Source organism: Daphnia pulicaria, chromosome 3 (assembly GCF_021234035.1).
Source record: "Daphnia pulicaria isolate SC F1-1A chromosome 3, SC_F0-13Bv2, whole genome shotgun sequence".
Classification (NCBI taxonomy): Eukaryota; Metazoa; Arthropoda; class Branchiopoda; order Diplostraca; family Daphniidae; genus Daphnia; species Daphnia pulicaria.
The window spans coordinates 13136282-13159894 of NC_060915.1; the positions used below are offsets into that span (position 1 = coordinate 13136282).

The 23613-nt window shown below is 40.3% G+C and overlaps 4 protein-coding genes and 2 long non-coding RNA genes across 15 annotated transcripts; 1 reads left to right on the forward strand and 5 right to left on the reverse strand.

Moving 5' to 3' along the window:
- Positions 1–547: 547 nt before the first annotated feature.
- Positions 548–2325, reverse strand: LOC124328625. 4 transcript variants are annotated; one of them, XR_006916387.1, is made up of 5 exons: positions 2255–2325; positions 2036–2163; positions 1840–1954; positions 1475–1751; positions 548–660 (listed from the first exon to the last, which is right to left on the reverse strand). It is a non-coding gene; the product is annotated as an uncharacterized LOC124328625 (long non-coding RNA). The 4 variants fall into 4 exon arrangements; XR_006916388.1 differs by lacking the exon at positions 2255–2325 and adding an exon at positions 2201–2213 and having other exon boundaries at positions 2036–2140; XR_006916386.1 differs by lacking the exon at positions 2255–2325 and having other exon boundaries at positions 2036–2206.
- Positions 2326–4720: 2395 nt separating this feature from the next.
- LOC124328619 lies at positions 4721–7175 on the reverse strand. Of its 2 annotated transcripts, none has more exons than XR_006916376.1 (7): positions 7096–7175; positions 6396–6614; positions 6230–6307; positions 6107–6161; positions 5925–6026; positions 5591–5843; positions 4721–5518 (listed from the first exon to the last, which is right to left on the reverse strand). It is a non-coding gene; the product is annotated as an uncharacterized LOC124328619 (long non-coding RNA). The 2 variants fall into 2 exon arrangements; XR_006916377.1 differs by having other exon boundaries at positions 6095–6161.
- A 650-nt stretch (positions 7176–7825) lies between these two features.
- LOC124329476 lies at positions 7826–12893 on the reverse strand. Its single transcript, XM_046788536.1, has 5 exons — positions 12595–12893; positions 11044–12532; positions 10786–10973; positions 8914–10725; positions 7826–8812 (listed from the first exon to the last, which is right to left on the reverse strand). Exons 1-5 carry the CDS (start codon positions 12784–12786, stop codon positions 8096–8098), a joined length of 4398 nt encoding a protein of 1465 aa, XP_046644492.1. The 5' UTR covers positions 12787–12893; the 3' UTR covers positions 7826–8095.
- Positions 12894–13777: 884 nt separating this feature from the next.
- On the reverse strand, positions 13778–16949 carry LOC124328539 (transmembrane protein adipocyte-associated 1 homolog). Of its 2 annotated transcripts, none has more exons than XM_046787366.1 (8): positions 16846–16949; positions 15453–15779; positions 15253–15385; positions 15032–15194; positions 14777–14973; positions 14453–14700; positions 14261–14390; positions 13778–14195 (listed from the first exon to the last, which is right to left on the reverse strand). In XM_046787366.1, exons 2-8 carry the CDS (start codon positions 15566–15568, stop codon positions 14049–14051), a joined length of 1134 nt encoding a protein of 377 aa, XP_046643322.1. In that variant the 5' UTR covers positions 15569–15779; positions 16846–16949; the 3' UTR covers positions 13778–14048. The 2 variants fall into 2 exon arrangements, with proteins under 2 accessions (XP_046643322.1, XP_046643323.1); XM_046787367.1 differs by lacking the exon at positions 16846–16949 and adding an exon at positions 16096–16180.
- On the forward strand, positions 16620–21505 carry LOC124328497 (sphingomyelin phosphodiesterase-like). Of its 4 annotated transcripts, none has more exons than XM_046787286.1 (11): positions 16620–17298; positions 18030–18134; positions 18431–18883; positions 18946–19478; positions 19539–19711; positions 19773–19964; positions 20040–20210; positions 20272–20442; positions 20507–20719; positions 20784–21181; positions 21269–21505. In XM_046787286.1, the coding sequence occupies exons 2-10, from the start codon at positions 18083–18085 to the stop codon at positions 21034–21036; spliced, it is 2211 nt and encodes a 736-aa protein (XP_046643242.1). In that variant the 5' UTR covers positions 16620–17298; positions 18030–18082; the 3' UTR covers positions 21037–21181; positions 21269–21505. The 4 variants fall into 4 exon arrangements, with proteins under 4 accessions (XP_046643242.1, XP_046643243.1, XP_046643241.1 ...); XM_046787287.1 differs by having other exon boundaries at positions 16620–17268; positions 18045–18134; XM_046787285.1 differs by having other exon boundaries at positions 16621–17296; positions 18045–18134.
- Positions 21488–23275, reverse strand: LOC124328553. Of its 2 annotated transcripts, none has more exons than XM_046787394.1 (2): positions 23110–23275; positions 21488–22945 (listed from the first exon to the last, which is right to left on the reverse strand). In XM_046787394.1, the coding sequence occupies exon 2, from the start codon at positions 22941–22943 to the stop codon at positions 22032–22034; it is 912 nt and encodes a 303-aa protein (XP_046643350.1). In that variant the 5' UTR covers positions 22944–22945; positions 23110–23275; the 3' UTR covers positions 21488–22031. The 2 variants fall into 2 exon arrangements, with proteins under 2 accessions (XP_046643350.1, XP_046643349.1); XM_046787393.1 differs by having other exon boundaries at positions 23114–23274.
- Positions 23276–23613: the final 338 nt, after the last annotated feature.

Sequence of the window (23613 nt, forward strand, 5' to 3'; positions counted from 1 at the left end):
ACATACATACACACATTTACACATACACTTAAGGTAACCCATTGGCTGCCACGCCATACACCCCGTAGGTTGCTCTCTACTACTCTACGCGCCACGTCTGAAGGATCCATGGCCAAGGTGGGACTTGCCATTGCTGACAAGTCCGGGCTGACACGGTGACAGGAGAAGATGGAATGCACAACCTCTAGAATCCATCACCGTATCGAAAAGGGGGAAGTCCCTATGGTGCATTGCCTAACGGGGCCTTTCGGCGAATCTGGGGCTGGTGCGACTGTCCGACCCCGCGGCATGAAAACCACGAGACCGAACAGCGCGGCCCGTGCTAAGGAGCTAGGGGAGAACAAAGGCGTGGCAGCCAACGGGTTAACTAACACAAACGCAATAATACCAACAATACAATGATCCACGTTGATGACGAGTGTCGGTGTCCATTTCCAATTGCCAGAAGTATTTTGTTGGCGCATTCTAATCAGATAAAAAAAATTGGATTAGAATACAATACACACAACCTAAATGTGATTAACTTGTAAATGATGAACTTGCATCCATTCACTCCACCGAGTTTCGTTCGCACCAGGAGCAGGGGCTACATCCGACGGAGACCGGTGACGATTGTTAAAGATGAGAAAATCCATCTTCTCGACGTCTCTTCTGCATTACCTGAATAAAGACAAAACAATTCTTATTTAGTGACATGCCAATAAAAGTTACATAATACATGTACGTACATTGATCTGTTTTTTTCCTCAAAACTTCAAAGGCGCGCTTTACATTTGCTTAAAATCTACCAAACAATATTGAGAACTGACCACATCACAAAGCTCACTTGCTAGTCTTAAATAAAAAATTCCGGAAGTATACCGGAAGTAACCAGAGCACCTCAACCATTGAGCTGTCGTCAAATTAAACCACATATTCGTGATCTCCATGAAATTTGGGGTCGATTGAGTGTCATTTAAACGAAATCCAAAATTTGGCCAAAATCGAGAATTTTCCTGAACTATAGTTCAGGAAAACTCTCAAAACCGGAAGTACGAATACGTAAAAAATGAAACATGAACTTTACCACAAATTCGACGAGGATCACGAATAAGTGGTTCTTTTGTGCGTCAGATGAATTTTTACTGAACTACTGACTAAAATAAGTAAACCAGAAGTAGAAAAAAAAGACAATTATCGAAAATTTAACAAGTGAGCTTTGTTGCTGGAATAGTAATCGTCAGTTATCACTAAATATTTCAACAAAATAACTCCCAATAAATGTTTAAAAAGATGTGAAAGTAATTAAAGCTGACTGTTTTGACAGCTGCAAATTTTCAAAAAGCCATCTAGCGTTAGAAAAAAGAAACGTTCAGGTAAAACTTTTGTTTGCGCGCAAGAAGGGCCTGATTTTGGAATTATTACACAGACACAAAGTTTAACGCAACTAGATTATTAGTAGATAATCTACGAAAGTAAGTCAATTGTCGGTTACCTGGACATAATCCCGTGGCGAGTGACTGCAGGTATTTCACAGCGGACGGAAGCGAACACTGAAGTGATCTTATTCGCCAGTGAAGCACAAGAAGCAGCGTACGTCGTGAAGATAAGGATCCGAACGTTGGTAGAAGTCCCTCTTCTGTCATGGACAAATCCAGCATTGACTCAAGGATCTCCGTGCCAGGCCAGGACCTCACGATTCCACGAAGAAACTGCGTTGTAGATTGAAACTGGTGGCGGACTCGCGATCTTATGGGACGTCACAAATAGTTCTGTAAAAACGAGTTGGGAATTAAAAGGAAGCTCAAACAAAATTACCTCATAGTAGTAACTCGTGTAAAAGGTGATAATGATGTTTACCTTTATCATTTGGGTGACGAATTCAGTAAGGCATTTGACTTTCATCAAGCAGATCTAGTACATGCTCATGGCAGGTTATTCACTTCACACTCTTCATGTCACTGAAACTGGAACTCTAAGTAGCAATGAGATAAGGAAAATTATCTACATTACTTACAAATTTACACAAATTTACCGATGAAAAATAAAACTCTACCTATTTCTCAGCTGGGTGCTTTCCAGACAAATGTAGAAAACAGCCATAACAACAAACATGCTGCCACAGGTTACACCATCGACATTGCAAGATTCAGATAAGATACTATGGTTCACGAACAAGAAGACCTACATTGTTTGAAAATCTGAATTATAATGGTTTTACTGCTTCATTGTTCTGGTTGGTACTGCTTAGTAATGGTCAGTAATGGGAAAATACCTTGCACATTGTCTGATTTCCATTGTTTTTGGCTTTTGGCTTTTGGCAGCATGAGGAGCTAATGGATGGAAGGTGACTGCATCTGGAATTTGAAGAAATAAATGGGTATAATATAAAACAATAAGGAAACTAGGTAAAGAAAAACCCACGTTTGATATGCAGTTCAATTTGGTATTTGCAATAACAGAAAAACAAGTATAAATTAGCAACAATTTGTTTCACCATGTTTCATGATGCATGAACAACAATGGCGACACTGCGACATCTAGTGATGATTTTCTGAATTTTATACATTTTAAAGAATCCTAAATCCTACTAAAAAGAAATTGGTTGCTAACAGTACAGTAGAACTCCAGCGACAGTAGAACTCCTTTTTTTTTTTAAATATTATTAAAAATACCCGACAATAGAACTCCAGTGCCCGACAGTAGAATTCCACTACCGACAATAGAACTCCAATAATTTGTATAACTATTTTCATGGCCAACAATAGAACTCCAACGATTTAGCACTTGTGCGGACAAGGCGGGATGAGTATATACCAACTATCAAAGTATGTTATCCAGAGAACAACACACATTGTGCGACGGGAAGAATGAATCTTGTGAGTTTATTCAAGTCCGAATAAATAAAAGCAAAAGTTGGCAATAGGATGTAATAGCCTTGGGGGGCATTTTCTTTCTATTTTTAAATTCGATTTCATCCGAAAAATCTGATTGCTCGTTATTGGAATAAGAGATTTCATTACGAGAGAATTAAATGAACTGTTAATATTTGTGAACATAGATCGATGTATTCATTTTTCGATTACAGACGATCGATCCATCTTATTTGTGATGTAACATTTTTAATTTACTGTCTCAGCCCGTTCGCAAAATCAAGCCGGTCAAGCCATTAAATAGACCGGAATAGACCAACCATGGACCAACACAACACAGAAATTGAAAGTCGTACGAAAATCCAACCCATGAAGGTGTCGAAAGTCTCGATGTTTTCTTGTTCTTTTGGATACTGCTCGTATGTTACAATGTTGCCTGGTCCTTTGCATATGGGACAAGTTTCCTTGACCTGAATCCAGCTATAGAGGCAACTGAAGCAAAAGGTATGCCCGCAACGGGGCCGCGACGCGTTGACATGCGCACCCAAGCATATTGCGCACACTCCGTCGTCAAAAATCGCGAACGTTTGGTCTTCCATTTCGTCATCATTTACATTTATGGTCATGTTAAACTGCAGATCAATCTTGAAGTACTTATTCGTTATCAGAAGACAGGCGAAACACATGTGTAGGATGTATGGACTGAGACTTGGCAAGTTGAATTCATGGACGATATTCAGATCAGGCTGCAGGGCCTGCAGCGCTTGTATCTCGGCTTGTATTATGGACAGGAGGCCAGTTAAAAAAGATGTAATTCCAAAGTGGGCGAGATAGATCATACTGTAGTCGTTAAAAACCCTTCGAATTACTTGCTGACTTGGTGGAACGATTTTCAAAATCGTCCTTTTGAAAATTAATCCAAGAAAAAAAAAAGCACAGATGCTGGCGAAATAGGAATCATCCAAGAATCCATTCCAAAATACTCCGGCGATAATCCCAATGAAAATCTCGGTCACGAACGATGTAATTATCTTAATCATTTTGGTTTGTAAAAGTGAATGCTCAAGATGTGGTGTTATTCTACGTCACATCGTTGTTCCCTTAATATAGACATTTCGTTGCACTGCAAGAGGAGCAAACCTCCAATCTTCTGATTTTTCGTAATTAACGATCAAAATCTCAAATAGCAATTAGCAAGAGATGACATTTTCAGTAAATTAGTAATTTTACGCATATAATTCAAAATTAATCACACCCAATTTAAACAGAATTAAAAAACTAAATGAAAAAAAGCTATTATACCACGTAAAGGAGGGATCTTATGCGTGGACCAATTGTGCGCCGTCTGGTGTTGTTGCTTGGTAGCCATTCGACTGTACAGGCGATCGTGGAAGTGCAAAAGGATATAATAGGCTTGGGGCTTCGTCCATCACCTGCGCGATTTTCTAAACAGTTACAACAGGACTTACATACCGAATTCACATTCGTTTTCAACAAAACCAACAGCAATAACTCGCCAAGTAGTGAATGCGCATAGCTAAGAATTTAGCTAGAAAGCGTTTTGGAATCACAATGAAAAAATTCCGTGAAATTTGAGACACTGTTGCAGGTACGGCGTCACAAATGAATTATTTTAACGATTTAACCAAGGGTTTTTTCCCCTCAAGGTTGCGGGGACCACTTTTCGCAATAGCCGACGCCATCAAATTACAATTTGGTCGAATAAATAAAACGGTGGCCAAGCGCCAGGATAAACTTTAGCCATCGAATGCGGTGGGAGGGGAAAGGAAAAAATAGTTAATGGGAACGAAAAGTGGATCAACAGGCGCAGATGATCGAGGCAAAAAAACAAAACGAAACCACCAGAGTACAAAGAATTGTCGTCTAATTTGAAAAGAATGAGACAATACGATCAAAGGAGAAAGAAAACGAAAAAGAGACGGTTCGATGTGAAGAGCGCATACATTCCCTATGATAACATTTTTTGCACACATTCATCACTTTCCATTTTTAGAATGAATGAAAATTCGAAATCTATTCATAACATATTCGCAATGCACCATTTACCTAACAAAGGGGGGGGGAGGAGTTCAAACAAAAATGAACAATTTCGCATGTGAATTTAAGAAATTGAAAAATGGTCCGTACTCCCAGATTGAATTTCCCGATTCAAGAGAAAAAGGTAATCGGAAAAAAAATCCCTCGCATCAAAAACCCAATCCCAGGTGTCTTCTCGTCAAGTAATGAATTGTTCATCGTTTTGCAATTTTCGTTTTGTTTTCTGCTCCAAACTATTAGTCATTAGATAACCAAATAATTTTCTGTTTGCCTTTCACATCAAAACATATCTGCCACCCTGCCCAACAAAAAGGCACACTGATGTACAACGAGCAAAGAGAAATAGAATATCAATCGAAACAAAAAGAAAAGAAAGCTCAGACTAGTTTTTCTTATCTTCAAAACATGACTCCCCCCCCCCCCACACAAATCTTTGTCTAGAATCCTCAACGGAATCTTTTCTATGTCCAATCCGTCAAAAAGCTCTTGTCAGAATTTCTGCATAGAACCATTGTTACTTGTGCACATGTTGTGCAGTGGCTTCGCCACAACCGCCTTACGCTTATGTCGGAATTGCGACGCTAGGCACTCCCTAATAAGACGAAGATCTGAAAACCAACCAAAAATAACAAACAAATTCGTGACAATTTCTAATAAAATATGATAAATCAATCTTTTACCGATCACTGGAACTGTGGTGGTTTCCGATTTCGAATAATGAACAACAACTTCATTTGGTACGAGACAGGTACGAGATCGGAAAATCCGGCCAAAGAGTCCCCAAATGGCGGGAGTGAATAACCGAGTTGATCCTGGACCAGATATGTAAGTTGTGAGCGGACCGGGTCATCTGAGAAAACAGAGATCTTCTTCAGCCAAAGGAATGATGCGATCCACGATCCAAATTCGGCAGCACTTGATCGAATTCCAAATCTATCGATTTCAAAGGTGCCCGAAAATAAAATTAGAGTTCAATTCTAATTGCAAGTTCCAATAGGTATAATTTGTACCCACCAATTTTCATGGAATAACCACAAGAGGTTTGCGGCTGCGGCGAATTTTCTTCAATCAGTTTGACTGGAGGGCAAACTCAGTCCACACTGGTAAGAATTTGATCTAATGTAAAACCCACCACAATTGAATAGATTTGAGTCACACATACAGTAGTTCTAATGGAATTTTACTCGGTAGGATACCTCTGTCTCTTCCGATAACAAAATAGCGTTCTAGTTTCGAAATTTGATGAAGGTCCTTTCAAATTAAAATTCATCTTCAATTCAATAACGTTAGATTTTTAAATTATGAAATTAAATAGCTACTTTTGCAAGGCGATTAAATTGAATCTGAGTGAACACTTCCCGTGGATCGATTCTTTGGCTTGGATCTCCGACTAGAAGCTACTTTTTAAATTAATATCTCTATTTTGCCTAATTTCTGAGATTGCTAGTTCTTCTTAAATGAATTTAAAACAATCAAAAATTATACCACGGGATGAGGTGAGGGAATGTTGGAAGTGTCTGTTCTTCGTCTGGGTGGTCCAGCACCAGTGGTCTTGGGTCCGCCAACACCCTGCATCTACAGGTTCTCCATTTCTTACGTCATTTTGCTGGCCTGGGCTTGCAGATAACTTCAAGCCTCTTTCTTCTCATCCATTTGCCTTCACTAGTAATCGAACATCATCAATGGTAAACAGCATCATATTGACTGTAAAGAAAATATGTTTTGACATAAGAAATAGTTCAATGTTGTTGTATAATCTATTAAATTATTTGTTATGCTGTATTATTTTTAGAGAAAACTTTCATTAGAACACTAGAAGTGTCCTGTTTCTTTTCAAACCACAAACATTGTTCTATAAGCAAGAATGAAAAATACAAAGATTATCGAAAATATCAAAGCAATACAATATAGCCTAAAAATTGACGATAATTTACCTAAAAATGCATTGATGAATTTAATTAGGCCGCAAAACTATTTGTGACAACAAAACAGAAGTAAGAAAACCACCTACATGCCGCCATGATGGTGGCACCAAGGCAAGTACATAACAACGGTGTCAAAGGTCTTAAAATAATCTGTTAGTGTTGCAATAGAACATACCTACACATTCATGATTTTAATCTATCAGGAATAAATTATTTTAATTAAAGTATTACGCGAGAATTAGAACATAGCCATGACATACCAGCACGTATTCAAAGTTCCAACACAGACAGTGGTTCCAACATGACTGTACCGCCGCTGTACGATACGAATATGCGTGGGGGTGGCCGGTGGGGCCGTGCCGCCGTGGGCATGAGACGTTAACCGATTATCGGTTAACGTTTACCGATAGATTGTGCGATTCACATAGAATTTTCTTGAAATTATATTGGATAGCTTTTATTACTACAAATGCGATAGTCCTATAGTAAACGTTCGTAAAATCGCAAAATAACAACCTTAATTCCCCCTTATGCATTCCCATATTCATGGAATAAGTGCTATCAATAATATTGCCAACAAATTCAGAATGGAAAAAAAAAATTTCAAAGATCCTCTGAGGCAATCATTCCGATTGACAGAGGAGTTTTCACACGTTAAAAGTTAAAACTAAACGTTATGAACCTGAAGCTTAACAGTCTACGAATTTTTTTTTTTTTTTTTTTAAATACAAGGATCACAAATTAAGGTCACCGTACAGCAGTGGCAGCAAAATTACAGCATTAGAAATTCGAAACTCAAAATCACGCAACTGAAAGAGATATTCCGATTACTGCCACCAGTTATTGAGAGGCCACTTCTTCAACAAAAGGGTCCAATAATTATTAATTTTGTAACGAAACCAATCAGTCAATCACATAAAAAGTATTAACCATCACTTTTTTACTCTCGTTTCTTAGTTTTACACCATTTTGAAAGAATATCGTCTTTGTATTTCACTGATTACATGCATAATCCAATTAAGTACAGAGTATTATTTTTTTAAAGGCTGCATGCATAGGGAAGGTCACTTATGCCAGTTAAACTTATTTTAAAGGTACCTGAGATCGTCAACCAATAAAGGATGGGAATAATTTTAATGGGACAGCATTTAGGGCAATATATCACATAAAAGAGCGTTACTTCATTCAGCGAATTGTGTACCAGTTGACTGATTCAAGGCCTTTTGATGAGTTGAAATACAAACGATAATTAAATCATGATTAGCTAGCCTTATGAAAGTGAACCGTTAATCGATGTCTAGAGAGCTTGTCTCTCCGAGTAAAGGTCTTATCGCATTGATCACAATCTAGTCGTTCTCCGGTGTGAATTACGAGGTGGCGATTTAATTTGTCTCTGGTGACAAAAGCCTGTTCACATTCTTCACATCTAAAAGCTCTTGTACCTGAGTGAATTAGCTGATGGCGATTTAATTTGTCTCTGGTGACAAAAGTCTGTCCACATTCTTCACATCTAAAAGCTCTTGTACCTGAGTGAATTAGCTGATGGCGATCGAGTCGGTACTTTTCTGTGAAGAATTTGAAGCAAAACCCACACTCGAATGGGGGCTCCCCGGAATGAATACGCAGATGACTTTTTAACCGACTGCCATCGTAAAAGGTACGTCCACATTTCTGACATTGAAATGAACGGTGGCGTTGAGGCGGTGATGGAGTTTCTGTGGGATTTGAAGAGTGTCGTCGGCTTCTTCTCAACTTTTTGGGTGTGGATACTTCTGTCATCACTGGCCCATCATTCGTGCCGACAACATCAAATTGAAACGACGAAGGCTCGTCATCTAGAATCGGAAGCGTTCGAGCAGGAACAGTTTCGGATCCGCCACCGAAATTGGAAAATGGTGACATGAGGCCTACTGAATGGGTGGAGTCTGAGCTAATTATCTGGTGTAAGCCATCGACGGAAACCAGCATGTGTCCATCCTGTCAAATAAAATATTCGTAATTAGTTCAGAAAAAAATACGCGTCGAACCTTTTCAAAAGAAAAGACTCGAAACGAACGAAAAAGGCAACAATAACCGACCTTGATATTATTCGGAATGTCCATCTCGTTTTGCATATTCATGGGCAGGATTTCTGTGATGGGTGCAGTAGGCATCGTCGGTAAAACAGCTAAACTGAAATCAACCGGCACTTGTAGCCTGGTTAGTTGTCTTTCTGTCTGACTGCTGATTGATTTGACGCGTTCTTGTAAGTCAATGCGCAACTTTTCCACTTGCCATAGCTCCGATTGTCTGGCATGAAATGATTTCAAGACTATTTCACAATCACTATTGTTCTTCTCTATTTTGCAAAATGCCTTTTTTCCAATTCCGCCAAAGGATGAATGAACGCTGAATCCATTTCTTGGTCCTGATTGATTGTCGAGTAATTTGCCAAACTGACGAGCTTCATTGATGCCACGAAATTTTGAATAGATCATACTTTCTTCCGACGAACGAAGAAATGTTTCTACTTCGGGATAGGCAGGAAATGAAGCTTGGGGCATACTCCAGTCGACAGCTGGTGGATTCTTTGTCGGACTTGACTCTTCTATCCAGTGATCCAAGATGCGATTAAAAACGGTTAGACCAAGAGGGGCTTCCACAAGAGTTTCTTGAAGGGCTTCATTGCTGACTACAAACTGCACAAAGAGATTTCCTTCCTCGGAAGGAAAAGATTTACAAATTTGAACTTTAAAGCTTTCCCAGCAAAGTTCGTCGTTCAGCCACAAAAGGCAATCAAAAATCTTCTTTATTACTCCATCTCCCACGGAGTTAACCAAATGGACAAAGTCTTGCTTGCTAAAGAGTTGACAGGCATTACGATACCAGTCAATGCAGAGAGGTAATTGCTTGATGTCAGAAAGTGCAGATAAGCCAAGATTAAAAACAAGTTCCACTAGTTGTGGGGTCGATATCTTTTTCATCAGCTGCTGTAGAACTCGAGAAGTAATCAATCGATTATTCTCTGCATCAGAGAAATGATTTTTTTCGACGTCGATGAAGAATTGGACACAGTCGACGAGCAGAGACGTACTGCTGTTTGAAAGGTCGCTAGAGTTCAATAGTTGTTTAACTTCCGAGATCCCCAACAAAACGAGATCGCTACAAGTTTTCAATACCATCAACTTGGAACTGGAATTCAAATTCACCCATATGTCAGACGTTGACATGAGCATTCGAAATAGCTTCTGTTTTTCCTGGTGGGCCCAGCTTCCGGATATTTCATTAACACAGACGTGTTGAAGAAGCGTATGCGTTTGGGACTCGTCGCCTGCCTGTAGGAGCCATCTCACCATTTCCAGGATCACTTGTCGGCGTGGCATGGCAGTTGACTTGTCCTCCACAAGAGGTAAAAATGATCTGCAGATGAGAGGAATCATGACGGACTGGCCCACTTCAGAAGTGGTAGCCAACTGATAGATGACGGGCGAAGTAATCAGTTTTTCGATCAAATCCTTCTTCATCAGGATAAATGTTTGACTTTCCGATACAGTCGGCTCTCGGCACACATTAGAGATGAAAGTTTCAAGCCACTGGGCATTTCCAAGACGAAGAAAACAGCTCACCAAGTCCACGGCGAAACACTTGACGGACGGCGCGTAAATGTTGCAAGTAATCGCCAAAATCTTCTGGCATAAACCATGTAGAATGAATTGACAGGACGGGTGCTTCTTCGAATAATGTGAGCAGAATCTGGTTTCAAAATCGAGCACAAATCGACACTGCATTGTTAACTGGAGCTTGGAAAAGAATAGAAAAAATGAGGCGATTCTCTCTCTGCTGGCGGTTTCAGGATTCATCTCCAACGCCACAATCATGTCCATATAGGATTCTACATGGGACTGCTTTGACTGCAAAATAAAATATGATTCAAACGAAATTATATTATATGAAATTATATTATTAGATACTTGTGAAGCTTTAAGCAAGTCGATATTAGTGAATGAGGAAGATACAGCCTCTCCAATCATGATAGCTCCTTCCTTGAAATTGAGATCAAGAAAACATTTTCCCAGCTTGACAATCGGGATTAACTGTTTGGCAATGATCCGGCTCGAAGAGATAATTCGCTTAATTAATTCAGCGACATCGTCCCAATCTAAAAATAAAATAAATGTACAGTAAAATTTATCCCAAATTTACACAATGAAGAAACAAAGGCTTATTACCACTGACTTGGCGCACAAAATCGGCACACACGAATTCCGCAATTGTCTGAGCAACTTCCTCGGTTTGAATTCCTTCAAACTTCTCAATGCCGTGCCAGGACTCTTCATAAAAATTGGAGCAGACCAGTTTCAAGAGATCGATGCCCTCTTCACGAGCCTTCAAGGTGATGCAGAAACGGAACAATCTTAACGTCAGTTCACCATTTTCCATTCCAGCCAACGTCCAGACTTTTTCAGGTTCGGCGCAACAAAACGAAATAAGCTGCCGTAATTCGTTTTTGGCTTGTTGTCGCCTTTCTTCCTTCCAGTTGGGCGCTAACACCAATGATTTGCTCATCCGGATGAGAAGTGACTGAAGACCATATCGGCAGTACATCTGGAAAGAATGATGTTTGGGCCAAATTACTAGTACTCCGTGATGCTCAGTGTTTCCTCCTCGATTTTCCATTTTCTTATCTTGATCCAATTTGGTCCTACTCGATGAAAAACGATCTTCAATCCGTCCAACAAAATGCTGGTTCGAATTCAATTCGATGCTCAAGTTTCTAACCACATCATCAGAATCTATCCAACGCAATTTTTCAACTGAATTAAAGTCGACGGAATCTTTGTCGTCAATTTGTTGAATTGAATGTGTGGCCATCGCGAGGTGAATATCGAGGAAACCGCAGCTTTTGAATAGTTCGGCCGCTTTTCTATCTTGACTGCAAAGGAATTCAAATGCAAAATTTTCAATATCGTATTTGTCGTGTAGAACGAAGAACAAAATATTTTCTTTCAATTCCTTCTCGGAGTACAGGTAATCGTGCTGTGTGTTATGAGCAGAAAGTTCGATCTCTTCAGACTCGGAGTCTTCTAGTTCGCTTTCTTCCGAATCCAGGGAGTTTTCCTGCTTGACTTGAATCAACCACGGTTTAAGTACTTCTTTAACTTGTTTCAGAGAGGTAAGAAACACCGGAAAATCCTGGGGAATTCTGATCTTGGCATTCGTCCAAATGAGATCAAAAACTAGGGTTAATTGGTATCCTTGCGTTAAGGGTTCAGTAAAATATTCGCAACAGTCGAAAAAGGTAGTGATGTAAAAGTTTCGGTCACTGCTTGCATGGTTTTCAAAGGCTTGATTTCTTCCTTTATATTCGACACTCAAACACCCACCTTGGTGCCCTCCTTCAACTGGCACTTGAAGGATCGCAGTACCAAATTTACCATCAACACCACAGCAACCAGGGTTTATGATTTTGTTGCACGATTGACCACCATGTTTGTAAAGCACAAGTTTTTGAAGCTGTGCTTTGACATTCATCAGTTTAGTGGGCAGTCGAAAGAAGCAGCTGATCAAGGATGATAAACCGAGGCCTTCATAGGTTGAATCACATATTTCTGATGCACTGATCTCCCACTCGTGTCTTTCAGAAGGATCAACATGTCTGTTGTATCTCGCACTGCCAGCTGTTGATTTATTGGCAACCTCTTTCAGCCTCACGATATTCTAAATGAAATTAGCAGTAAGAAATAGGGTTCCAGTTGCTAAAACATAATTTTTTTTCTTACCTTATAAGAAACTGGTATCTTGACGTTTTTATTGTCAAGTTCTTTGATAGCTATAATGTTCAAAGTGAATTGTTCCGCTGACAATTGCTTTCCACAAGCAAAATCAACCAAACTACCTTGGTTTTCAAAATTCACAGCTTTTGTTAATAGCTTCTTATTAACAAAGCAGCACTCTTCATTTGAAGCAGCCATATTTTTTTTTGTTATTGACTGAGAATTATGCGCAATTAATGTTTACCAACAAAATAAAAACTATTTTTTCTAACAGTCTACCATCGTGCTGAAATGTGAAACAGAGGCACAGACTACGACAGTACGACGTCGACGTGCTACTGCGGCTGTGGCCCGGGACGTTTTTAGCGGTTTTTTTTTTTATGGGTTTTTTAGACGGGTTTTTCTTCTTCCGTGGGTCGGAGCGGGTTGGGCCAACTGAGTGAACGGGTTTGGCCCGGGCCAACCCATGGGTCAAAAAAATTTTACCGGCCGGGTAACGGCCCGGGTAAAAAATCGGGTCAAACACACTTTTTTTTTACAAACTTTAAAAAATTCCCTAAATTTCTTAATTATCTACTTCTTCCAACAGTGACACATCAATTCTGTCTTCTGAACACCCCTGAACGCCCTTTTCTACCACTTATCCTACTTTTCATGCTACGAAATTATCGTAGAGCATTTGGCGGCAATATTTTGAGGCCGCAGGCATAGAGAATAACGAGCTTCTCTATGTGACTACTAGATGGCGCCACTGCTCGGGTTGGCCCGCGGACCCGGGGGTTTAACCCGTCGCCCGCCCCGTTAAAAAAAATGCCTCGGTGGGTCGAGTCGGGTTGGGTTTTTTTTCGTTCAGCCCGGGCGGTGGCCCGGGTTTTCATCGCCCGGGCCACAGCCCTACGTGCTACTACGAATACGATTCCAATTTCATTAGAACCATAGCCAGTGACATCTAGCGTTCGGAGTTGAGGATAAACTAATTTGAATATTTATTTTCGATTACCGATGAATTTCCTTAGCTCGGTGAATATTCCGTTACCAATTAAGTCCTTTATAGCTGAGTGAATATTTTCAAAGTTAATAAAACGAGCGTTGTTCAAGGTTTTGAATTTCAAGTCAGTCAAGCACTGGATTTCTTTCGAGTTGTACACCTACACCAATGAAATTGAAACAGTAGCCGAGAATGTTTAACTGCTCTATAACACAATATATTACCTTCAAAGAAATAGCTCGATTACATCAATTAATTATAAGAAAAGGGTTATATAAATATACAAATAAGTATATCTGCGATCTCTATGACTAGGAATATATGGTTGAGCTCTTTGTGTCATCATATTAGCTTTTTAAACAATTTAAAGATTTCTTAAAATATACAAGTCGACATTTAAAAAATTGCGAAAAACATGAAGCAGGGCTCAGAGAATTTGAAAATTTCGAGTGCAATTTTAACAGATCTTTCTTTACTGGAAAGTGACGGAATGGTCAGCATTCACACTAGAGATACTATAGCCTGTAACACTGTCGGGACTTCGGAGCGAGACTGCGTACAACGGATGAATTGGAGTTGAGCTAATATCTAGCTGAGTACTGTCATAGAAGCCGTTTGCCTAAGAAAAAAATGAACAGTCAAAAGGAGTGAATGCTCAGCCAGTAAGAGAACCAATCTATTTACCTGATAGATGTAATCAGAATCCGCTTTGAGGGACGAGAACGAATGTTGGTGAGGTAGAGACACGCTCTCCTCCTCTCCAGAATCGTCAATTTGGGATTTGTACGAAAATAAAAGTACCGGCTGGGCGACACTACAATTTCAAAATATTATTTCATAACTTTTAACAGAGTAATTATGTAACTTGATAAGCACCTGAAAAAATCTGACAAAAAAGTGTAATAGACAAAAGGTGTCAGCAGAGTGTAATAAAGAAGAGTGGTGACGTCGACTATGCACAGCCCACATTCCGTAACACGATAGAGAAGTAGTCCACTGCCCACACATTGGATTCCGTTAAGTCCAGATAGGATTGCAACGTAGTAATAGAAATTCTTTTTAGTTGGCAAAGCTAGTCTTTCTCTTAATCTTGACCAGGGGAGAAGTGTGATGATTGCATAAACCTGAAACAAAAATTGTTTTTGAAAACAAAAGTGATTATTCTGTTGATCAGATTGATTCAAATTCATCAATACTTACTGATGCAAAAACAATGGATGAAACAAACCAAAACATCATTCCACCATGGCCAAACAGATCATAATCCTTGGTATGCACATGAAATGATTCATCTGGAGAAACAAATTCTAGAGCTCCTTGACTAACTGAGAATGCTAGAGAAATACACGAGGTTGCCAACAGGACTCTTCTTATACTTGTTTTACTTTCAAGATGACCTAAAGAAGAAATGTATTAAAAATGGCATCCTACTTCCATATTGTTGATAAAACCTACCAAAAGCAAGTCCAAAAATCACCACACTCATTTCTGTAGAGAGAAGGAAAAACCGCACGACTATCCACAACACCTTGTCTGCATAGTCTCCTGCAGCTAAAGAGGCGTTCACAGTCATTGAGACTATGCAACGAATCAGACTTATGAGAACATTAAGAACCACCTATGAAAACACACATGAATTATGGAATAACTATTTCATTTCATTTACTTTAAATTACCAAACTAAAGAATGTAGCGAAAATAGGGCTTGATGTAGCTCTTAATTTCAGTCTAGCTCTGTTGAATCGCACAAGCATAAACAAGAAGAAAATAAAGTTGGGGATGAAAATGGCCAAATCCCAAATCCTGACTCTGCAAAAATAAAAACACGTGAGACAGTTATAATTCGATTTTTCACTCCAAAAATGCAAGATTTTACCGTGAATATCCCACTTCATAATAAAGAATCCACTTGCAAAAAAAATCTTCATCACTAGGCTGAACTGGTTGAATTGTTGTGTTTTCCGGAGATTCTAAGGGAAACTCTGTGTTCATCCTTGATTAACTAGGATCAAAGGATCAATTACAACTTTTGGCACGAAACAAAATATCGTGATTTTGGGTAAAAAGTCAACAGTAAAGACCGTGGTAACTGGTAACGACCATTGGAGATTCGACTACTACAACAGAGACCCAGTCTCGTGTGACAGATCTCGGTGTGTTTACAGCTTGCAGGCCTGTAAGGTGGGCGGTGGGGGCGAATGGGCTATTCCACGGAAAAATAAAACAAAAATATCAATAAATAGAATATTAAACGCTGATTCAAAGTGGATCAATTGTTTTTAGTGAAATATATTAGTTAAGAAACTATTTCCATATTAATTTAAGAAGGAGGGGTAAAAATGGGAGCAACAGTGGTGCTATCTAGTGCCCAACATCTAAGCTCTTGGAAATGTACACAATACAAAAGTCAATAAGACATGAGCAAATGGCTATCGACCTATCGTTTGGACTTTGGATATCAGAAGGGGCAACAGCCGCAACATTTCACACGAAGGAAAAACGCAAATGAGTTTATTTACTCTAATATCGCGTACGGATATACGGAAGTTGAGAGCCGCAGTTGAGCATGCACCGGATGTGGTCAATTTCCGAATGTTTGTTGAAGACGAATTTAAGTAATTCACGAAAAAACGATCGGCGCTATGCACCAGTCAATTAGAGTCCCTAATTTTCCCGTGAGAAAATCGCCATTTTAGTTCCTTGGTGAATTTTATGTCGAATTCTAAACTATAAGTTATTGTTCATTATTTTCCGTTTACGAAAATTCGCCGGTATAATAAAGACACCCAATTGGCGTCACTGAGCGCAATTTGCAGTTAGCCGATGATGATCTTGTTATCACCAAAATAAAAATGACATTAAACTTTGTGTTTTCGAACCCCTTCTATTATTTGATGTGGTGATATCGTGTGAATTGGTGCGTAACTCGACGTACAGATGGCATTGGCCTTGTTGTTCGACATGGCTCATTATTGTTCTGTTGATTATATATCTTGCTACTGCGTACTGCTGTTGTTCTTGTTGATTAATCAAAATTAATTGGGCGTGACAAGTCAACGTACTTAACCCTTTTCAATTACAATCATTAGTGTGCGTCTAGCGTGAAAATGAGTTGATTTCAGGCATATTTCCAGTTGAGAGAACGATATGTACTCGTTTCCTCAATTATGCCAACGAATCTAACTGTCGATCTACATATTTTAGTCCAGTGTAGTCTACATGTAAATATACAGGCAACATGACATTTGAAAAGAGTTTCAATATAATACCTCCAAGTTGGCTGTGAAGCAAAACAGACGACGACAATAGATTCTTTTGTGTTGATTGTCAATTGCCATCGTCCATAGGCTAACGGTAAATTATTGACTGTATCGAAGAACAACGTCTACTACTACAAGAAAAGGTGCATACTCCTATGGTACAGGGGGAGGAGGAACAAACTTTAAGAGTTGGAGGAGTTGTATAGTTTCCTGGTGCAGCAACCAACCGGACCATCAGTTGCAAGTCCGCCGCGGTCCGAGTCGCACACAAACTCGAAACACGTCCGACCAAAATTCAATTTCTACAATTTAAAAAAAAAAAACAAGTGGCATTTATTCATAATGTACGTCGTATAAAGTTATCACCGTTATTCATTGTCATCACTTTTATAGTGAACGTGAGTTATTAATCCCGGAGCAGAGGAGGAGGAGGTGAGTTTGATCATCTGACCCACGACAGGTGGGTGCAAAGACCTTTTTCTAGTTCTTCATTTTTATTTTGTTGTTTTTTTTGGCTTCCTGGGTGTATATGACACTGAATGTTTCTTCCAAGGGACTTGTTGGGGTTTTTGTTGTTGGGTGCTCTAGAATCATTCGAGTTAAAATTGGGGTTTTTTCAGGGAAAAAATGTCGAGGTATAAAAATTTGTTGAGCTGCTAGCACAGGTGGCCGTGAATTGCCCATGAAGAAAATGGCTGATCTCGTAACGGTACTTTGCGATGTATCTCGTCGCCCCCCACCATTTTCTGTTTATACTTCCGTGTCTGTGTGGAGGGCACTGGCCCGACTATACAACACAACAGCCTTTCTTTCAGTAGAATAACAACAAGCCGTCGTTTTAAACGCTAGAAAGTAATCAATTGATGGTGTTGGTCAGAGAAAGAGAAAAGGACTAGAAAGTGTTTTCTCCGTGCTCTTATTGAACTCTTCAAACCATATCTAATAATAAAATAGTACCTCACTATTTCACATTTTTTAAACTGGCCCCCTCCCTGCGGATGGATTTAAAATTTAGATAGAAAAGAGAACTTTCTCTCTATATAGGAGAAAGGAATCCGACATCAGATAAAAATTAAAATACCCCATGAAGAGGTCATGAACCTTGTGGCAAGGATGAGTCGCCAAAGGTCAAGGAACCTCAAATTATATTTGTCTTTTATTAGTTTAAACCAACTTGTCTTTTATTTTGATCGTTTTATATCGAGCAGGAAAATACGACTGGACGTTTTCATCTGGCAATCTCATCATGACTATTTACATTCTAGTGGCACTGTCGGCCAGTTTCGTCACCATCTACGGTAAGAAAAATGTGATAAAATAAAACTATAAACAATTTCACCGAGAAAGTGACGAGCTTTCTAATAGACTTTTTTATCTTTTCTGAATTTTTTTGAATTTAAAAGAGTTATTTGATATTTGTGAAAATATGTCGAGTCAAGTGTGACCTAGATTTGCTTGTTCCATGTCTGTAGTAGTAGTAGATGTGCTATCGTTTTTCTTGTATTTCTAAGGCCAGAGGCGAGTTGTTGATCGCCTGACCCCGATAGACATTTGCGGGTTGTTTTTTTAATGCTGATTTTTCAATTTGACGCAGGCAACCCGCTGGACCAGCCATTGCCGCTCAATTCCGACTTTTGGGAGAAAAAGTCGCAATATTATTCGCACGGAACATCCAGCGACGAAGATGTCCGATTGGCTGAAGAAGTCGTCGCCCATCGACTCCAATTAAAACACGACGACAAGAGTAGACGATTAGAAGCTCAACTGGAACTTATCGCTCCGGTGGTGGACAAGGCCGAGCGCAAATGGGCCGAACTGGTCGACGATGTGGACCATTTGAATTTCACGGCTATCGAATGGGAAATTGAAAACGAATTGCCCGAGCCCAACGACCGGACTTGGCGTAAAGGACGTGAGCGGGGTCGAGGGGCACGAGGATTGCCGGCCTTCCTGGGCAACGCTGTCAAATTGTTCGACCTCAAACAGGTCGTCAAAGAATTGGAAACATCTGTGATGACGTCAGTTTCCTGCTCGGCTTGTAAAGCAGGTACAATCTCAAACGGGATAATAATCTAAACCCGTTACGTTATTTCATCAACATTTCAACAGGTGTCGGTCTGCTGCAGCATTACGTCGATTCCGGCAAGTCGACGGATGAAATCGTTCACGCCTCCACCAAACTGTGCATGAGTCTGAAAATTGAATCACGCCGAGTGTGCGAGGGCATCATCCTGGCCATGGCCGACGAAGTTGTTTTCGTCCTGTCCAGGCTCATTCTGACGGCCGATGAAATTTGCGGTTTCGTCATTGGCGACGTTTGCGCCATCCCTTACAATCCGTACCACGACTGGGAAGTGGCCCTGCCGCCCATTCCCAAACCGGCCCTCATTAGCCAACAAATGCCCAACGGCGGCGTCAGCAGCCCACCGTTGAAGGTCCTTCACCTGTCCGACACCCACTTTGATCCGTACTATCACGAAGGAAGTACAGCCAATTGCAACGAGCCGCTTTGCTGCCGGCTGACGGACGGCATTCCCGATTCGCCCACTAACGGGGCTGGACGCTGGGGTGATTACCGTAAATGCGACACGCCCAGGCACACCATCGAAAGCATGCTCCAACACATTGCCAACTATCATCAGGTTTGATTTCATTTATTATTATTTTACCTTTTTTGAATGAACTGATTGATTAAAAATTAGGATATCGATTTCATCATTTGGACGGGTGATTTGCCTCCTCACGACGTCTGGAATCAAACACGCAACGACAATCTTTACGTTTTGCGTGAAACTGTCCGCCAATTGACCTTCTACTTTCCCAATACGCGAATTTTCCCCGCCCTGGGCAATCACGAAAGCGCACCTGTCAACAGGTGAGTGCCTATTAAAAGTCAAAATAGCGTCGAGTAGAGTCTTAACAGCGTTGATGACTAGTTTCCCGCCACCCAACATCGAGGCCACTCACACGATGGATTGGCTCTACGACGAACTGGATCTCCTCTGGCGACGATGGCTGCCCGATTCCACTTCGCCCACCGTACGCAAAGGCGCCTTCTATTCGGTTCTCGTCAGTCCAGGCTTCCGAATGCTTTCATTAAACATGAACTATTGCAACAACAAAAACTGGTTCGTCTGTGCTAAACTTGTTTTATCAAATGTTTGATTCGATTTAAAAAAAACGAGTTTTATTTCGTGCCACAGGTGGTTGCTGCTCAACAGCACAGATCCAGCCCAGGAGCTTCAGTGGCTCGTTTATGAACTTCAAAGTGCCGAGCTCAAAGGCGAAAAGGTGCACATTCTAGGTCACATACCCCCTGGGCACAGCGATTGTCTCAAAGTTTGGTCTCACAATTATTACCGAATCGTCAACAGGTATCTTATAAACATGAATTCGATAAGTGAATAAAGATTTATAAAATTTTATCCGCGATAGGTACGAGGCTACCATTAGCGGCCAGTTTTTCGGCCACACACATTTCGACGAATACGAAGTCTTTTACGACGAAGTCTACCGCGGACGGGCCTCCAGCATCGCCTACATCGGACCTTCAGTCACGCCTTATTACGGCCTCAATCCAGGCTACCGAATCTACCACGTCGACGGGTATAGAATTTCAACTATTTAAAAAAAATTCCCGCGTGATTAAATTCATTTGACGGTTTATTAGCAACTACGCTGGGACGTCGCGAATGGTTGTCGATCACGAAACGTGGATCATGGACCTTCAAGAAGCCAATCGGCACAATGTCGATTCGCCACGATGGTACCGCCTTTACACGGCCCGAGAAGCCTTCCGCATGCCGTCGTTGACGCCTCAAGATTGGGACCATTTGGTCCACCGGATGACCTACGACGACAATCTCTTCCAAACTTATTACAAGTATAAAATCCATTTTAATTCCAATTTTGTTTTAGACTGACAGTTTTGTATCATATCATTGTAGGTACTATTGGAAGGCGTCACCTGTGCGGCCCAGCTGCGATGCGGATTGCAAGAAGCGGTTGCTGTGCGATCTGAAATCGGGTCGATCCAACGATCGGAAATTGACCTGCCAAGAAATCGAGGAGCGAATCGACAGCACCAAAAAGAGTTCCTCGTGGAAAACGTGGCTTTTCAATGGGTTCGCTATTTCATCCGTTTTCACTTTTTTGGGAGGATTTGGCTGGCTGGGCGACTCGGTTGGATCTTTCTTCTAAAAAATAATCTTCCAATTGCCTCATTTCGGTCGACATCTGCGGGAATCTGTTTTTTAATTTAATTTTTCCGGTGCTGGTATTTTTATTTTTCTTCCATTTTTCGAGCTGCTTGGACCCTCGCATATCAATTGTTATTTCCTTGGCTGTAAGTTTATAACGCTTATATTTCAGCCCACCAGTGTGTGTACAACCATTCCTATTGTCTTGTAACGATTCTCAATTGATTGGACAGAGTTTCAGTGTTGGCACTCGGTTTCACCTTACCACATCTGCCAGCCCTATTCGGTTGATCATCAGAGAGAGCCTTTCCGTCTGGATTTTGTTGAAAGTGATACTCGACCTTTTTCGTACCATATTAAAAGAGGAAACAAAACCATTTTCTACCGCATATTATTGTTGCCCGTGTACATAAATTAAAAAATGATGAAAAACAAATTAAAAAATTATTGAATCGTGTTTCCCATCATAATATGGCATTCTGTATTTATTCACGATTATTATATTTGGCATCAACACATGAGTATAGACACATACTTTAAAGAGGGAGAGCATTATTATGTTTCCAAAGAAAGTTGTTCGGTAAATTTGTTTGAAAAGAGTAGCGCCAAGGCACGAAAGAGAAATGCCAATTTCTGTTGGAATGAGAAGGTTGTTGGTCTTCTTTGCAAAGTTTTTAAAAAGGCAGTTTCGGATGAGCAAAATGGCGATTGAGCAATTGATAAAAAGGAAAGAAATTTTTTTCATGACAGATAAAATCACGCTCTCTGAAGTTTGATACCAAACCGAAATAGAAATTAAATATAGTATAAACAAAAGAGGACACAATAAGAAAATAATTTGCAATGTAAAAACCAATGTACAAAAAGAGTATTTTCCTTAAAAAGAAAAGACCGGGCCGTGTGCGATTCGGGCGCTCAAATAAATTGAAAAAATAGGACAGACAAGAATGAAGGAGAATAAACAAAAATAAAAACATTTTTAAGAGGAGCAATTTCTCATCTGTGAGTTGCAAACAGTTTCGCTTTCGTAACGGGCCGACTACTTCCGATTTTACGCCCGGAACGTTGAGAACAGCGTTGACATTCCACCAATTTGGGATGATGGAGCCGGACGGCGATGAGGCTACGGCAAGTGTGACAATTTGTGACGCAATGATGTTCAGACAATGTCCTGGTCATACCAATCAGTGTCTGAAGCTGGCGAGGAATGCTGTTCATGTCGACGCTTTCCAATGGAGACGGGACCGTCCAGACGACTCCACTCTGCGTTAGAGGCATCACATTTTGAATGGGGCGGAGGACTCCTCCATAAGGCCGGCCGTCGTTGTTGTGGCTCAACGTCGTTCGATTCTCACCGTTTTGCTGGGTGGAAATGAGAAATTTCGACAGCCGTTTGAGGCAAGATTGATCATCACATACAGCTCCACAATATTCATCTGAAACTTGACAGAGCCTCATGAGATCTTCATCTCCAAGGTACATCAGGATCCTTTGGATGGAGGGTGTACAGCGACTTCTGATCAAGCAACTCAGAACGTCATTTGGACACTCGGTGGAATCTTGATCAAGGGCAGTTGTCCCCCTGTTGAGAGGAACCCGATCTTCTGTGAAACTTGCCCTGCTTGACGAAACTGATTGAACAGGAGTATCTAGCACTGGGTCTAAATTGCTTGTTGTGTAGGGTAAAATTGAGTCTTCGGTGACTGGAGTGCTGCAATAAAGGCGTGATGACAAATCTGAGACATCTGACGATGGAGTGAAGGAGTTGGTTAATGAGGCAAAGCTGGACTGGTAGCCAGAATCTGCTGTCCGATTAAGAGAACTCTCATGAAGTCTCGAGAAACTGCTCATCATCAGTGGTGTAAGCCTAGGGTTGCCCCTTACACTGCCAGGATATCTTCCAGTCATTTCTAATGAGACAAATAATGGACAATAATGGAAATTATTCAACAATTTTGAACAAATTTGAAAATTTCAGTCAAAATGGCAGTTAACATTCGTTACAAAAATGCAGTTGGTGTGACGACCTTGGAAACATGGGTTTGAATAATTAAAAGTTTATAAAGTGATAAACTTACTGTGTTTTAAAAAGAGCCAAGTATTAGTTCTTGGTCAGCTTTTGCTCGTGTATCTAAGACATGAATTAATATTCTATAAAATTGCCTCACACCGATAACGTGACGTGAGGCACTGAGCGTCGACAGCAGTTTGGACTGTTTGGTTTTGAATTCGAAATAAGCCCAACGGTATCCTAGAGGGGGTTACTGGTTAGCGTTGCCATATTTATCAAATGTTGCTTACTTTTTCTTTTACTTCTTTTAACGTGCATTTTTTCTCTGCACTTCTTTTTATTTTCGTAAAATAAATTAAAGAAAACAGTGTTAATTTTTGGTAATTTAACAAGTAGGCCGTAAACGTTAATTATTTTCTAGCGTTTTCAACGGTTTATGCATCTGGATTTTATACTCGAGTGTCAAGAAAGTCAACGCTATTTTCGAAACTATTTGAATTCTTGGAATTTTGTCAAATTGGAAGTCGGTATTTCCGAAGTATTTTCGTAGGAAATTTTGCGAATAAC

Coding starts and splice junctions, on each gene's coding strand:
- LOC124329476 (XM_046788536.1), bottom strand. CDS start 12,786: ATGGCTGCTTCAAATGAAGAGTGCTGCTTTGTTAATAAGAAGCTATTA. Junction 12,533..12,594: donor AGATACCAGTTTCTTATAAG/GTAAGAAAAAAA, acceptor AATTTCATTTAG/AATATCGTGAGGCTGAAAGA. Junction 10,974..11,043: donor TTTTGTGCGCCAAGTCAGTG/GTAATAAGCCTT, acceptor TTTTATTTTTAG/ATTGGGACGATGTCGCTGAA.
- LOC124328539 (XM_046787366.1), bottom strand. CDS start 15,568: ATGAACACAGAGTTTCCCTTAGAATCTCCGGAAAACACAACAATTCAA. Junction 14,974..15,031: donor GATTTTTGGACTTGCTTTTG/GTAGGTTTTATC, acceptor TTTCTTCTTTAG/GTCATCTTGAAAGTAAAACA. Junction 14,701..14,776: donor CATCCATTGTTTTTGCATCA/GTAAGTATTGAT, acceptor TTTTTGTTTCAG/GTTTATGCAATCATCACACT.
- LOC124328497 (XM_046787286.1), top strand. CDS start 18,083: ATGACTATTTACATTCTAGTGGCACTGTCGGCCAGTTTCGTCACCATC. Junction 19,479..19,538: donor ACATTGCCAACTATCATCAG/GTTTGATTTCAT, acceptor ATTAAAAATTAG/GATATCGATTTCATCATTTG. Junction 20,211..20,271: donor TATTACCGAATCGTCAACAG/GTATCTTATAAA, acceptor TATCCGCGATAG/GTACGAGGCTACCATTAGCG.
- LOC124328553 (XM_046787394.1), bottom strand. CDS start 22,943: ATGACTGGAAGATATCCTGGCAGTGTAAGGGGCAACCCTAGGCTTACA.